Source organism: Penicillium soppii, assembly GCF_028829465.1.
Source record: "Penicillium soppii strain IBT 18220 chromosome Unknown utg000005l, whole genome shotgun sequence".
Classification (NCBI taxonomy): Eukaryota; Fungi; Ascomycota; class Eurotiomycetes; order Eurotiales; family Aspergillaceae; genus Penicillium; species Penicillium soppii.
The window spans coordinates 3,674,859-3,690,050 of NW_026643235.1; the positions used below are offsets into that span (position 1 = coordinate 3,674,859).

General features: G+C 48.8%; 7 protein-coding genes across 7 annotated transcripts; 2 read left to right on the forward strand and 5 right to left on the reverse strand.

Moving 5' to 3' along the window:
• Nucleotides 1-231: 231 nt before the first annotated feature.
• Nucleotides 232-1,519, reverse strand: N7529_006846 (uncharacterized protein; the record flags this gene model as incomplete). The annotated part of the gene is made up of 5 exons (XM_057242373.1): nucleotides 232-651; nucleotides 705-978; nucleotides 1,045-1,200; nucleotides 1,252-1,261; nucleotides 1,369-1,519. 5 exons carry the CDS (start codon nucleotides 1,517-1,519, stop codon nucleotides 232-234), a joined length of 1,011 nt encoding a protein of 336 aa, XP_057097732.1.
• A 915-nt stretch (nucleotides 1,520-2,434) lies between these two features.
• Nucleotides 2,435-4,318, reverse strand: N7529_006847 (uncharacterized protein; the record flags this gene model as incomplete). Its single annotated transcript, XM_057242374.1, has 2 exons — nucleotides 2,435-3,333; nucleotides 4,288-4,318. The coding sequence occupies 2 exons, from the start codon at nucleotides 4,316-4,318 to the stop codon at nucleotides 2,435-2,437; spliced, it is 930 nt and encodes a 309-aa protein (XP_057097733.1).
• Nucleotides 4,319-5,834: 1,516 nt separating this feature from the next.
• N7529_006848 (uncharacterized protein) lies at nucleotides 5,835-7,530 on the reverse strand (the record flags this gene model as incomplete). The annotated part of the gene is made up of 4 exons (XM_057242375.1): nucleotides 5,835-6,191; nucleotides 6,253-6,871; nucleotides 6,921-7,201; nucleotides 7,267-7,530. The coding sequence occupies 4 exons, from the start codon at nucleotides 7,528-7,530 to the stop codon at nucleotides 5,835-5,837; spliced, it is 1,521 nt and encodes a 506-aa protein (XP_057097734.1).
• A 292-nt stretch (nucleotides 7,531-7,822) lies between these two features.
• Nucleotides 7,823-8,674, reverse strand: N7529_006849 (uncharacterized protein; the record flags this gene model as incomplete). The annotated part of the gene is made up of 3 exons (XM_057242376.1): nucleotides 7,823-8,006; nucleotides 8,060-8,420; nucleotides 8,503-8,674. 3 exons carry the CDS (start codon nucleotides 8,672-8,674, stop codon nucleotides 7,823-7,825), a joined length of 717 nt encoding a protein of 238 aa, XP_057097735.1.
• Nucleotides 8,675-9,452: 778 nt separating this feature from the next.
• On the forward strand, nucleotides 9,453-9,917 carry N7529_006850 (GFA family protein; the record flags this gene model as incomplete). The annotated part of the gene is made up of 1 exon (XM_057242377.1): nucleotides 9,453-9,917. The coding sequence occupies one exon, from the start codon at nucleotides 9,453-9,455 to the stop codon at nucleotides 9,915-9,917; it is 465 nt and encodes a 154-aa protein (XP_057097736.1).
• Nucleotides 9,918-10,042: 125 nt separating this feature from the next.
• Nucleotides 10,043-10,891, reverse strand: N7529_006851 (SDR family NAD(P)-dependent oxidoreductase; the record flags this gene model as incomplete). The annotated part of the gene is made up of 2 exons (XM_057242378.1): nucleotides 10,043-10,362; nucleotides 10,426-10,891. The coding sequence occupies 2 exons, from the start codon at nucleotides 10,889-10,891 to the stop codon at nucleotides 10,043-10,045; spliced, it is 786 nt and encodes a 261-aa protein (XP_057097737.1).
• Nucleotides 10,892-12,707: 1,816 nt separating this feature from the next.
• On the forward strand, nucleotides 12,708-14,501 carry N7529_006852 (putative GABA permease; the record flags this gene model as incomplete). The annotated part of the gene is made up of 5 exons (XM_057242379.1): nucleotides 12,708-12,792; nucleotides 12,849-12,909; nucleotides 12,958-13,190; nucleotides 13,238-14,080; nucleotides 14,131-14,501. 5 exons carry the CDS (start codon nucleotides 12,708-12,710, stop codon nucleotides 14,499-14,501), a joined length of 1,593 nt encoding a protein of 530 aa, XP_057097738.1.
• Nucleotides 14,502-15,192: the final 691 nt, after the last annotated feature.

A 15,192-nucleotide genomic window follows, 5' to 3' on the forward strand; every position in this document is an offset into this window, starting at 1 on the left:
CAGTGTTCAATCGGAGGTGACAAGCTCCTCCGTGTTATCGGGATACCTAAAGTGGGCCGAGTGTGCATCGCCGAATGCAGCCACCCGCGAACATTCCTGGACTCTGGACTGGTGTGAACCCGACTTTTCACAATACAATTGGTATATTCGTTCACTGAATTTTAGAGCCACAGAATAGCTGCAGCAGAACTTGGAAGTATCCAGTGTATGTAGTCATTTATATACATTAAGCTAAGGCAGAGTGCGCATTACACCCTCGAACACAACCAAAGCCATAGCATTCGCCGGGAACGCTCTCAAGAAGCAGGGCACAAAGCCCCGCCAGTACCCTCTCCACCCACGCTCGCGCCAAACAGCGACCGCAGCGTCTTTCCACCCGCGGAACTGTCTCTGGCCATCATTCAAAGCCCCGCCCATGGGGTCCGTCATAAGACGCTGCTTAACAACGTCTGATGGGTAGGAAGTAAGCCAGAAGCATTGAGCGGAGATACCTCCAGCCCAGAAATTAATAGCTGGGGCTGACATCGTTGTCTTCTCTTTAAAAACGCGAGTCAGAACGTCGTAGGAGCTCCACCAGAAGAAGAAAAAGGACCGGAAGAAAACCGTAGCCCAGAGGCCGCGGTATACGCCGCTGATGCCGTGGGTGCGGAGCTGTCCCAGTTAGCAACCGTTACGCCAGTCTACAGGATGTCGCCCTTGCTTACCATCTTGCGCAAGCAGTCAATCGGCCCGCTGTACATGCGCTTCGTTTTATCAGCCGCATACTGGACCTGCAGGCGAGCCTTGATATGTTCAACCGGAGCAGCAATAAAGCTAACCGTCGTGCCGGCCATAATACCCGCAATACCGTGTCCAACGCTCGGGAGAGTCGTGATATCAGGCTGGTATCGCGAGAAGGGGATGTAAGGACGGATATTAGGTTTCGAGAAAACATTCTCGAGCAGAAGTCGGCGGTACAGCGTCAAAGATCCCAACATGCTGCGTAGCGCCAGTCAGCTCAGTCCAAGCATGCACAATATCTAGGAACCAGACCGGCCCACTCACACAGAATCCATCACCATCCATCCGACCAGCGGTGGCGTCGCACCCTTATAGAACCCGCGTAATCCCTCATTCCGTAATGTCTGCAGCGTACAATCGATAGGCCCGCGGAACTGCACATCCTTACTCGTCTGTAGGCGGACTTTGATAGTATCGAATCTGCGCCGTTAGCCTGGCTGCGAAAGGAACATAACAGAGCATGCCACATACGGATGTCCAACTGGATGGGTATTAGCACGGCCCAAGCACAAAACGGTAATAACAAGCGACAATCAAGATGTCAAGAGCAAAAGTAAAAGCAAAAAGCAACCCGCAAACTAAACTCACCACTCAGCTTCGCAATACCCGAAAACACACCCGCCACAAAACCCTTATAGTTCGACTTGGACGACCCAGACTGCGCAAGCGCGCTCTCCGCAATCTCCGGCTGCGCCTGCTTCGTCATATTAACCGACACGGGCGCCTGCGCCGATGACATACTCGTCTTAACGCGACCGCGTTCGTAATCCCTTATCCTTGCGGTGGCTGTCACGCGCGGAAGGGTCGTGCGCAGATGTGGCGACGGGAGCCGATACGATAAGGATGGCGGAGGGTTTGGAGGTGCTTTGTGGTGTGTTTGCGTGGGGGATTTGATATTGGGGGTTTGGAGAGGAGTTAGGAGGTTAAAATTGAAGAATTGAGGTTGAAGAGGTATTGTTTGGAGAGGGAAGTTCGTTTTTAATGATCGGCCTGGCCCCGCTGATTTCTCGGGGAGGGCTGGTGTTCCTCCGGAGTTGGTGCCTTAGGCGGGAAGACGGCTTTCCACTAGGTCTTTTTTGGGACTGGGGTAATGGATCCAGGGAGGCTTCTTTTCTGCATGTCATTTGTTTTCGATCCGATCCTTGTAAGGATCGACGCGGGGTTTGCCAGATGAGGTGGATTCAGATATGCTTTCGTGGTTGGTGTCCGTGCAGGATCTTGCTGAGATTGCATGTTTAGTTAACAAAAAGATCAAAGCCTGAGAAAACTGGTGTCACAAATTGCTGCACACAGTCTACAATGGTATAGACGAATATGCATCGATCAAGCTGTACATTGAGTTTGATTTCATCGAATATGCCAAGTGGCAGGAACACCTGGATTGAGTGGGGTATATAATATAATGTAGGTACATGATGTCGTGATGCAAGATCAAACGCAATAGTCGACGAAGCCGAGGAACGTTTGATCAAGGGGGGAGGTGGATGCAAGATGAAAACAAGAATAAACGGCCCATGCATCAGCAGTCTTCCGTAGGGCGAGCTTGTTGTATGCCCAAAACACCAAAAAGCAAACAATGACAATGACAAAGAAGTGCAAAATAATTCGACTTCTCTATAGAGCAACAGCAAAGAAACAATGCAATACAGAAGCATCACCGGCCCTTGGTAGACTTGCGCGCTATTTGCCTGGCCTTTTCCTCATACGCAATAAGTTTCTCAACCAATTCCGGCGACGGGCCGGCGTGCTGCTTGGAGACATCCCGCGGCGTGCGCTCGGACGCATTGCTGACCGAGCCATGCGCGAGGTAATCACCTGCCTCGAGTGCGAGGGGCGTGACCGGGCCGCCAGGGCTGACGAGAGGGTCTAGCCGGGGCGCCGAGGGGCTGGCGTGGGTTCCCTCGACCAGCTCGCGGTATTGCCACATCATGTCGCGTGAGCCGGCCGCGGCGCGGTAGGTGGGCTGTCGTGATTGACGGGGGGAGGGGGGCTGAGCGGCTGAGTGGGAGGTGTTGTTTGAGCCGTAGACGGCGGGGTGGAATCTGGGCAGGCTGCCTAGGTGGAAGCTTTGGGTGGGCTTGGACTTTGCTTGGGGTTGGGTGCTGCGGCGGGAGGGCTGTGGGGAGTTGGAGCGGCGGGGAGACATGATGGGTGATGAGACTGGGGAGCAGTAGGGTGATGTATCGGAGCGCATTGTTGAGTACCGGGATTGATATCGGGGTTGGTACCGGCGGTGGGATGGCCTTGGATGGAGGCGGGATTGGGCGGATTGAGACGCGCGTTCCCAATCGTCGAAGTAGGTGTGGTGATCAAACCGACCGGTCAGCGGTGTGACTGGCAGGTCTTCTTCGTAAATGGGCCTTTTGGGAATTGGAATGGGTCGAGTGGATGATGATAATGTAAGCGAGTCAAAGGCGTCGATCGGTATATCCGAGTGACGCCGACGAGGCGATGGAGGAGTATAAGTAGACGAGGTGGCTGTCAGATCTCGCAGGGACGATAGCGAGACAGGTGTGGGGTAGCCGTGCTTGGTGATCAGACTCTCCAAATGGTCTCTTGGTTGGAATGTTGCACGAGCCGGTGATGGGCCTACAATTTGATCAGCATAGGAATCAGAATGTCACACGTGTTTCGAGAATGAAAGGACAATCGCGATAGCCGACATTAATTATGTCACTGTATGTCACTAGCCAAATTGTATAGTTCAAGGGCCAATGAGGGAACTAGGCCAATGATGAAAGAGGGGGAAAGGCATCCGACACATAAAATCTTCATAATTTTGGAAAATTGTACACAAACCACAGATAACGAGGAATTTAGCTACTTACTTGGAGAAAAAGAACTGCTGCGTGATGAGGGATAGAGTGAAGAGGAAGATGAAGAAGACGAAGAAGAAAATGAAAATGAAAAAGGGGAATCGGTCTGTTTTCTCATCTGTGGTTTTTTTTCACCCGTTAGTGTGCATTAAGCAACTTGCGGGGGGACTCCACCAGGTATTGCGGAATCACTTTGAAAAGGGTAGAAGGGAAAAAAGGAAGGACAGAAAAAAGAACTAGTCGCATATTCAGAGTTGAGAAATATTATATCAAGGGTTTCCAATATCTCACAGAATGTCTCCTCACACATAGAAAAAAACAACCCAAAAAAGGGATTGCATCAACGTCCACGTACCTTGTGCAAATTACAGCAATGACGGATGTGCCGCTGTAGTGGGTCTGCGCTTTCTAGATGAAGGCTTTTCTCATCCGAAAATCTGAGGATTTCCCCTTCAATATCCGAAGAAGAAAAAATCAACGGTTTAGGATTGAAATCGAGGGAGATCAACTTCATTTAAAAGCTCCGATATTTCCAGGTACAAGGCACCTGTGAAACCATCTTCCACTCCATAAGGTTATCTCCACGCGCAACCGCCTGGTGACCACACATTTCCAAGGCACAGCCCTTAAACAAAACCAAAAATAAAAAACCAAAAGAAACAGACATACTGACTAGTTACTCATATCACACTAAATTGAGCAAGACCATTTGAGAACAACATCTAGTGTTGCCAGTGTTGCCTAGTACCATCACCTTACCAGAAACGGCGAAGATCCCAGTTGCAATCGCGGTTGATCGACCGGGGATGTGTCATGGGTTGAGCGAGAGGTCATTTCTGATTCGCACGCGTCTTTAATCACAGCAGTGACGCTCTGTCATTTGTGTTCGAGAGTCAAACCCAATCTGGCCACCTTCACCCTTCACCCATCCACTTCCATCACCCGACACCTATCACCACGCGTGGAGGGAACCAGCCATTCTCTCTGATTGGTTGGACTGTCCTGAATCTGGGTTCTGTTCTATACACCCTCCTGGTGGGCTGCATACATACATGTCTCGGATTACCGTCCAAGCTCCCATCCCTTCCCACGAGCTAGCACGCTGCTTGTGGTGGCAAAGCTGCAGAATTGGATATCTTTAGAATTCTTAAGATTCGATGGTCTGCAAAGAGACATTCTGTCTGTCTGGAGGTTTAAAACGCCATCCCCCGTGCAGAGTGACATCTGAACCATATAATGACCTAGGTGGACGCCGTAGTCACGGACAGCTAACCGTTTTGCACACACCAAAAAAGCAATTTAGAGCCACCCATCCAGTGCTTATCATTCATTGGACTAGCTGCAGAATGGGCTAGCTCTAGTTTCATTATTTCGGACTCTTCCGCATGCCTAGAGCCGATCTTCTTCATTAGCCATCCATCCACTAAACCCATTTGATTAAGCGAGGGGTTGCAAGTGCCAAGACGTTCACATTACTACCAATGCCATATCACTGCCTATGGTACTGGACCCAACAGGCTGCAGTAAGTTTCGGGTTCACCCTGTGCCCCTGCATCCAGCGCTGCACCTCGGAGCTTTCCGCCGTGCTACACATAGCGCAAATTCTAGGGAGTGTACAGGCCAGATATAAATTCGTGTAACGAAATCGAAAATCGACTTTCCCCCAGAAATTATCATCTCGTACGAGCCTTCGGAGTATATGCCCTGAAAATCTAGCCCAAACCTCTAGCACCAGCGAATCTCGAATCCTGCATACGCAGATACATGTCAATTACCCAATCTCCTCCGCAACTGTGCTGAATAAACCTACCTCTTCATCTTCGCATCCAGACCAGATTCACCGCCAACATGCGATATCACGCATCGCCCCGCCCTGCACCTCACCCGAAGAAGTTAAGAGCTTGACATCTCGAGCCCCACCTCCCTCCCGCCTACCCGCTATCAGCCCCGTATACGTATTGCATATTGTACACACGCACGTCCACGTCCACCTCCTACACGGAACTCCGCCGCGAACACAAACAACAGCCATCACATCGGATCCGCAGTGCCCAAGCTCCTGCGGGACGGTGCATGTTTCGAATGGAGGGGCGAGGTGATACCCGGGCGGGAATCGGGTCTCCGGCCGTCAAGTAAGATTGACATTGACTAAACTAACCAACTACCACGTTGCAGCTACATGTAATATGATATGTATGCGGGCACATTTGACAGTACGAAATCTGCAAGCGCAAAATGTCAACATGAAGCCGTCTTCGTCTTCGCGCGGCTCTCCCTCATCCGCGCGCCGTTGCGCATAACCCACAGCACCATCGGCACGCCAGCGTACACGCAGAATACACCGACGAGGTTGTGAAACCAGCCTTTGCCGATGGTGTGCATGAGCGGGAGGGTGGCAGCTGTTACTGCAGCGCCGAGCAGGCAACGGACGAGGTTGACTGTTGCGCCTGCTGCGGCGGGGGAGGCGGGGTGGATGTCCATTATGAGTGTTGTGCCCATTTGGCAGATTGATGAAGCCCAGAAGCCGAAGATGAGTTCAAAGGCGTAGACGAAGGCGACTGGGTATGCGTATTCGAGGAGCCAGCCGTAGATTATCTTGGTACGTTAGATTTAGATCTAGGTTAAGGGCGGGATTGGGATTTTGAAAGCGGCGTACTATTGTTGTTCCTGTTACGAGTAGGATGGGGATGCAGAGGTTTAGGCGGACTTTTTCGATAGGGAAATGTGGGATTTCTTGGAGGTCTGTGTTTGGGTCGACGTTTAGTCTTCGCGCTTCGCGGCGGTACTGCCAGTCCAGGTAGGCGCCTGTTGAGAAGGCTGAGAGGATGGTTCCGGCGCTCCAGGCGAGAAAAAGGTAGCCTGTTTGCTCGCTGTTGTAGCCGTATGTGCTGTGCATTAGGCTTGGGATACTTGTCATGAGGGCGTAGATTCCGCAGTAGCTTTGGCCTATGATTAGGAGGATTATGAGGGACTGTGTGTCGGTGAGGATCACCCACAAAGTGGGCAGGGGGTTGGTGAGTCGGGGTCCTTTGGGAGAGGTGGGGGTTGTTGGATGTTGTTCTGGTGTTTTCCAGTGCCGGTTTCGGCACACCATCTGCTTTACACTCCTGTTCCACCACGGTGGAGGTGTTGAGCCGTCATTTACAACATTGCGTGATGTCTCGGGAAAAAAGAAAAACATTGGGATAAGGAGTATAACGGCCGCCGCGCAGAGGAACCAGAAAATACTGTGCCAGCCCAGGTGATTGCTCAATAGACCCCCCGCAACGGGAGCACTGAACATTCGTGAGTAACAAGATACTTGATAGAACATTCAAAACTTACATGGTAGGACCAATAATTTGCAATGCCAAAACAACCCCCAGAAAGGACCCTCTTTGCTTTGAAGCGGCGATATCAGCAGCCACCGCACTTGCAAGGGCAATGGTCGGTGAAGATCCTGCACTCTGAAGACATCGCAAACCAAGTAGACTAGCATACTCAGTTTGCAGAGCTAACCCAATATTGGCCGCGATGTAGAGAGTAAAGCAGAGCAAAAAAGCCGGTCTCCGACCCACAACATCAGAGCAGGTGGCAATGAGAACAGGCGAAATCGCCTGAAAAATCTAGTCTATATTAGCAAGAGCCATGTAAATGTAGGTGAAGTAAAGGGATGCGAAAGCCAACAAACCATATAAGTCGTAATCGTATAATTTACCATCGAATCGCTAACATGTAGATCCTCAGCGATGGGTGTTAGGGCTGTGAGATATATATTAGACGACATGGGCGAGATCAGGCTGGCCATTGAGGCCATGATCGTAATTAGATATTTAGAGACGGATTTAAAGCTCGAGAAAGGAGTGCTAGTCCCTTGCTGGGACTCTGAGGCTGTGTCCACATCTTGGTACCCTTTTGCTGTTTCGGTCGAACATGGAGTTGTTCTTGCACTCATGCTGGCAATTTGACGTAGCTGTGTCCCAGGGTCCTGCGTGTCTGTTGAGCTAATGGGTATGTCGTGGTATTTCAACAAGGGGTGACCTTAGAAAAATTGCCTGGTGCTTGGTTGGAGGGAGGGAATGCTGTTGAGGGGACCGGCGGGTCTGGTATGTGACTACGCTGGTTATTCTCCGTTGAGTACTCCGTACTTTGGGGAAATAGATTATTTGATTCGTTTTACTATGATTTATGGCTTTGACTCCATGCTGTAGCAGTCAATCCCATCATCCCCGACCCTGCTGCGTTACTCAGGTTAAATCTAACACTTTTATTATTTGAACAGTGTCGTAGAAAAATAACCCTAGTAGTGCAAGAAGAAATCCTCCAGTCTGTAGTGAAGTAATTGCCTCTTGCCAATGCCAAACAGACGCGGTAATGGTCATCATTGCCTTCGGACCACAACACAGAGCAAGGCTCAAGGAGGAGCTCTTACTAATAAAAAAAGATTAAAGCGATGTTCAATGAAGACGCAACTATCCCGTTACTGAGTAGCATTCAGCCATTGGCTTCTCGAATATGTACATTTGTCAAGACATTTGGTTCTGTTATAAGTGCAATAGCCCAGCAGAAGGCGGCGCATATTGGCGATAGATAGTTCAGAAAAAGCAAAGGTGTAAACCGAAGTTTCTGGTTGGACAACTGTTGCTCCATCATAAGCAGGCGAATGGCTTCGAATAAAAGTGCCCCACACTGTATCAAAACACCTAACCCACGCAGGCAGACTTCCCCATAGCAGGAAATCAAGATGCCGAGGCAAATTGTACACACGGTGAAAAGCAACGAGGGGGTGGGTCTGTAAATACCAGCAGTGCACCTGGAGAGCAGGACGATGACTGGTCCAAGTGACTAAAAGGTGAGATTGGAACCAATATTCGTGAATCTCATAGCCAAAGAGAGCGATGAATCAACTTTGAACATTTGGATAAACGCAAGCTTAGGTACATATACGCAACATTGTTCAAAATGATATTTATGCTAAATGCAATACTGAATGAAATGAAATAAGTCACGTAAAATCTTCCCATGGTCATTTCTTGGACTAGATTGATCAGTCCTGTGGTTTGCGCCAACAGGCGCTGCATCGCTTTCAAAAGCTTCATTCTTGATAACGGGCTGCTCATATCTCTCTCTCCCAGATGTATAACGGAAGGTTCCACCTCGGTTCTCTAGGCGTCGACCGATAAGTCGGTGTGGCCGTGATCTAAGCCATGGTATCTGGATGGCATAGGAGCCATTTCGGTGTTGTAGGCAAAGAACAATGTACTGTGTCGCTCTCTCGCAGACACCTAGGAAACATTAGAAACATATAGCGGCCAACTCAAGCTAAACTCTGATGGTAAGGACTTGGAAGAGCCCCTTTCTTATTGGAAATATCCTTCAGCACAATTGGACCGGATTCAGGGTGTATAAAGGACGTTGCTATCTCAACATTCCTTGCCTATAGAGCTCGCCAACCACGGGGGCTTGGCAGTTCCTCTTCTGGGCAGGCTAGCCCGGTGTGCCATGTTCCTTGGCCCTCGACGTCAGGCGGTATAGAAAAGGACCTTGACAGGACAAGGGCGACCAAATTAGGATATCTTACTCGAACATCAAAAGCCTACTTACCAGATAGCCAGTGTTAAGGAGGCAAAGAAAGAGATCATAGAAAGGCCCTAAGCTTCTACTTAAGTAAATTAGATCCAAGCGCCCAGTTAGTACCCAAAATCCTCGAGAACCAATCGAGCGGGAAAATGAGCCACTGTGCTTGGCGCCGCAGGGAATGTCAGGAATTTAGTATACCCTAACTATTCCGTTGCGGCTCTGCGTTGTGATATTACATCATTATCAACCTACCCCTCACCAACCTAGAATCAACATCCTCCCAAGCACCCAAACAAAATGGGAATGAAAGCACGCTGCCAATGTGGCAAAATTCAATTCACAACACCGACAGAAAAACCACTGAAAGTTTGGATCTGCCACTGCACAGAATGCCAACACCAAAGCTCGTCCGCCTTCGGCATCTCTGCAACGTTTCCGTACTTCGAACTCCCCGAGGAACTCTCCAATCTAGCAAGCAGCTACACCCGTGTCACCATCAAAGGCCGTGAATTGGAGTGCATTTTTTGCAAGAATTGTGGCGCTAGACTTTTTCATCGGTTCAGAGATGCTGTACCGACACCTGGTGAGCAGCCGCATTTTTCGGCAATCACTAATGTGAAAGGCGGTTGCTTGGAAGGTCTGACTAAAGAACTGCTGCGGTCGGCGGTTCATATTTGGTGTCAAGAGGCGATCATTGATATTCCCGAAGGCGTGGAGAAATGGGATCAAGCGCCGCCTCAGCCGAATCCATTGGTTACTTGAGTGTTTGGATAGAAGGATTGAATCGGGTTTTTTTGGAGAAATAGAGTTATCTCTTGAACAAATGACTCGCTGAATGAAAAAAAGAAGTGATGCCACAGTAGAGTTGGGTTTAATCATAACCAGGCTTATCCGACGACCGAAGTCCAACCGTTATCAATAGCGATGGTTGCGCCGTTGATCTGGCTAGCGCCCCTTCCATAAGTCAAGTTCACACAGAAACCAGCAACCTCATTCACATCAACGTGCGGTGCCTGGATAGCCTCCAGAACAGTCATCACCTTCTTCATACCGTGGACATTCACGCCAGATCGTAAAGCATCAGTGATATTGGTCTCCATACCACCCATCATCAATGCATTGCACTTGATTCCCATATTACCATAGTAGGCAGCAGTGTTCTTAGTCAAGCCGACCAGACCATGTTTGCTAGATGTGTATGCAGCACCTGAAAGGGCGAGAGTCAATTAACATGAACTTCATGGCCCTCAGAAAAAGGCAAGAAACATACCACTAGCCCACCCAGCCTTGCCAGCAACAGAAACGATGTTAATAATTCGGCCATCGGGCTTCGCTTGCGCCAGCATATTGCGCACAGCTAATTTACTCAACAGCGCAGGCGCAGTGAGGTTGATAGCGATCACACGATCCCAAAGCTCCATGTCCACATCGCCGATCGGGTCGAAGTGATCCATGATGCCGGCGTTGTTGACGAGGACATCGATCTTGCCGAATTCGCCAATTAAAGTCTCAAACAGGCTCTCGACCTCGTTGGTCTTGGTGACATCGGTCTTGATAGCTTTCAGGGGACCCTTAGACGACAATTCGGCCGAGGTCGCCTGCAGGCGCTCGTCGTTAACATCACAGATGACAACGTTCGCACCGGCTTCCAGGAACTGGGTCGCGATTGCTTTGCCTAGACCGCCGCCGCCGCCGGTGACGAGGCATGTCTTTCCTGTGAGGATTTGCTCGGACATTTTTGTGGATCGTTGTGATGGCTATTGTGAAAGGAGTGTTGTGAAAATGGCAAAATTCAATTCGATTAGTATTTAAATATTTTCTTCTTTTTTTTGGCGACGGATGTCTCTACCCGCTTTCCGTCCTTGTTGGCCACGTTGGCATCTACTTTGGGCTTGGTCAAGTCGGTTCGGGTGCCGCGTTTTTCTGGGGAACGGCCAGCCTCGAAGAAATCGGACCACCAAAGGGACTTGGCCTTGCCGGTAGGTAAATTAGATACCTGCAATTACGCGGCTCCCTGTGTATGCCTACTATGTTAGGTGAATATAGCGTAGTAATTATCGCATTTCCTGGCAAATCAAAGGGTTAAAATCAAAGTATGAACTTGAAGACCAAACAAGCAAGCAGAGATGTAGTCAAGCTCGCACTGCATGGATCTATTGACCTATAAACTGACAGCCAATACACATCCGTGTTCCGGGGTATTCTATGCTCGTCACGTGCCTTCCCGGAAGCTGGCCCATCCGAGAGCCCTAAGCCCTGATGCCTATTCGGATTATAATGGTCTTGTATCAGATCTTTTGTAACTTCAACCACATATTCCACCTTTAATGATGTTGTTAGTAAGAAGATAGAGCATAATCCAGGTATCAAATTGAGATTTTGTATATAGACTGCTACTCAATCTCCCACGCTAATCTGCCTCTATCACTCTAGGTGTTTGGATGACGGTACCCTTCACTTGCTTCTTGTAAATATTTCAGTTCTCCCACGCAGCCACCACAGGCAATGCGAGGATGACGAGCACAGCAGTTGTAAGGCACTCGCACTTTTGACTATACGCCCACGCATAATTGGTCCTGTTTCTTGCGTTACTACCAGGAGGGTATAAGACCTGAGCTGCTGAGCCGTCAGCATAGATAGTCGCGAAGTCAGCTTTCGTGAAATATGATAGAGCACTGAGAGGGCTTCGCGTGATTTGCCAAAGATACTTTGAATCCGGAATTATATGTACCGACGCACTTAGCGCTGATAAATATTTCAAAATAGGGCTCTGCACCTATAAATCCAATTGGACGTAGCGTGCGCCTGATCTCTATAATTTTCGGTGGATTTTTACCACAAAGAAGGATCTCGCGCTAGGTACTGACATATTCCAAAGAATGGGTCTAAACGGGGCTGCTGAGAATGGAGACAACATACTACGCCTAGATGAGAAAGCGAAAGATAAGGGTGTAAGAGTTAGTAATAGATCAATAGATCACTATCAGACACATTCAGCGTGCAACATGGAATGGACTTTCGTTAAAATCCATAATCCATATGAAAACAACCTTGAAAACGTTGCATTTGAGATACACCCAAGGCAAACTTTTTTGAGAACATAGCGGCAAGGGCCCAAGCACCGGCCCTGCAAGGTTGACCGGGCCGACGACAGACGTGAAGAACAGGATGGTTATAAATTTACAGATGAGGTTTAGAATAAATAGAATAACAAAAGCCACATGGAAAATTATTTCTCTTCCAATTGCCCAATTGCCTCCAAGGCTTATCGAACCCTAGACGCTTCTCCCCGCAAAGAAGCCGAGTTAAGTGTGGTTCTCCGACCCGGTTGGCAGCCGGGCTCCACAGTCATCGCGCAGACCTTCTCAATTAGGAAATCAAGATAGAACATCTATCTTATCATGCTGTCAATATGGTGACTCTGGGGTGATGACAAAAAGTATGGGGTGTGATCGGAGTGCTCTTTATATCTATCGGTTGTCGCTTATAAGCCGTGTCACCCCCGTGCCAGGCAACATCTCGGCTAGTTAATTGCTTTTGCTACTCGCAACCATGTCAGCTGAAGAAGAGAATCTGAAAGTTTTTCAGGGCACACCGAGTGAAGATGTCCGTTTAGAAAATCTGGGATATGAGCAGGGTAGGTTCATTCCATCAAAACTGAATATATCCTTGCATTAATGCTGACCGACGCAGAGCTGAAACGATCTTTCGGGTTGATGGGAATGATAGGTTTCAGTTTCAGTGTTGTGACATCGTGAGTTCTTTTTTCAACATCCAGAACTTCTCACTAACCGCTTTCTAGATGGACTGCACTAAGTGGAGTCTTCATTGTCGGAGTATCTTCCGGCGGTCCTCCAGTTATGGTGTTTAGTTTCATCGGTGTTAGTCTGTTGACTCTAGCTGTCGCAATTCCCATGGCAGAAATGTGCTCTATGTATCCGGTGGCAGGTGGTCAATATTCCTGGGTCGCGGCACTCGCTCCACCAAAAATCGCTCGAGGTCTTTCATACGTGACAGGATGGTTCATGCTAATTGGTAAGCCTTTTCCAAGTGCGCCACAAACCTATACTAACCCGAACTAGGTCTCTTGGCTATGGGTGCCACGAACAACTCAATCGCTTCCAACTTTGTCTTGGGAATGGCAAACCTCGTTTTCCCCGAATTCGGAATTCAAAGATGGCAAACAGTGCTGGTCGCCTACCTTGTCGCATTCCTCTCTGCTGCTGTCAACCTCTGGGGCTCCCACTTTTTGCATAAAATCTCGAAAGCAATTCTCATCTGGAATGTCGCCTCGTTCGTTATCGTTACTGCCACAATTCTCGCTATGAATGATCACAAGCAGCCCGCTTCTTTCGTGTTCCAGGATTTCCAGAATGGCACCGGCTTTGGCACTGGAATGGCTGCTATTATCGGTGTTCTCCAAGCTTGCTTTGGCATGTGCTGTTACGATGCCCCGTCACACATGACCGAAGAAATGAAGTCTGCTTCTAAAGAAGCACCCAAGGCTATCATTCTCGCTGTTGTTCTTGGTGCTGTGACCGGATTTGCTTTCCTTGTCACCCTTTGCTTCTGCATTGGTGACATCGAAACGACTGCTAACACAAGCACCGGCGTCCCTGTGATTCAGATCATTTATGATTCTACTGGAAGTGTGGTAGCGACTTGCATCTTATCGACTTTGATCTCGGTAATTGTGATTGTCGCGGGGAACAACATTCTTGCCGAGGGCTCGCGATCCGTCTACGCCTTTGCTAGAGACAACGGCTTGCCCTTTTCAAAGTTCTTCAGCAAGGTTGAAAGCAAGACCCACGTTCCTGTCAACGCCGTGCTTCTCACCTTAGTGGTCCAACTTGCGCTCGATGCCATCGAATTCGGTACCACCACTGGCTTCCAGACCGTCATTGCCATCTCAACTGAAGGCTTTTGTAAGTTTAATACACTGCAATCAAGGATGCCCCTACTAATAACTACTCAGACCTTTCGTACGCAATGGCACTGTTCAGCCGCCTGGCTGGCTACTATACCGGCCACGTAACTAAGCTCGACGGACCATACTCATTCTCAGTACCAGTATCGATCGCTCTCAATGTCATCGGTCTGGTCTTCCTTCTCTTCGCTGCTATCACCTTCAACTTCCCTAGTGAATATCCGGTTACTCACCAATCAATGAACTATACCAGCGCTGCTATTGGTGTAGTTGCTCTGATCAGTTTGGTCACTTGGATCACAACGGGTCGTAAGCAGTTCTCGGGCCCTGGCGCAGTGAGCTTTTTGAGTGGTCAGAATACTGTAACGCAGCATGTGGGCGGAATGGATGCTCAACGTGTGGATGAGAAGAAGGCATAATTCATAATTTTATGAAATATAGTAATCAACATTTTAGTGTATTTAGATTTCGCATGTCTTTGCAAAAAAGCCCTATGGAGAAAAATAACTACGAGCTCTAGCAACTATGCAAGGTTTTTCAGGGTTTTCAGGTTTTTCAGGTACGAGGGCAGCACCGTTCTCTAGTTCTATATACGATGATCTTATCTACTATAAAAATCTATAATAAAGACAAGTCACTCTTAACCATTTAGTAAATTGTTAACCTTGGAAGGACCGTTTGAAAAGGGAAGGCGCGGAACTCCGATGTGCCCGGTGGCTATGTACATCCATATATGTAGTTTTAATTGGAAAATCGCTCCGGGCTTTTCGAATGCGAAGCTGACAGGCACACACCATCCATGGATCCATAGATGGTGACCCCATATTGTGGAAGATAGGTTTGATTGACTCATTCCTCCTGTTCCCTAGCTTTTTAGACAATAATCTACCTTTGTTCCGCTGAGTTCCTCGTCAAATATATCTTCTACGTCCTTCACGAAAAGTAAGCTGTACCTAGGTAGCTATACGTACTTGATTTCCTCTACCGGGTGGGGCTTTCCTATCTTAGCTGCCGCCGCTTTTATGAGGGCGCTCAGAGTCAAGCTCACTGAGTAGATTCCAGTCCGGGCTCAGACTCACTGGTTACTCAAAGACCGCTCAGAGTCGTCTA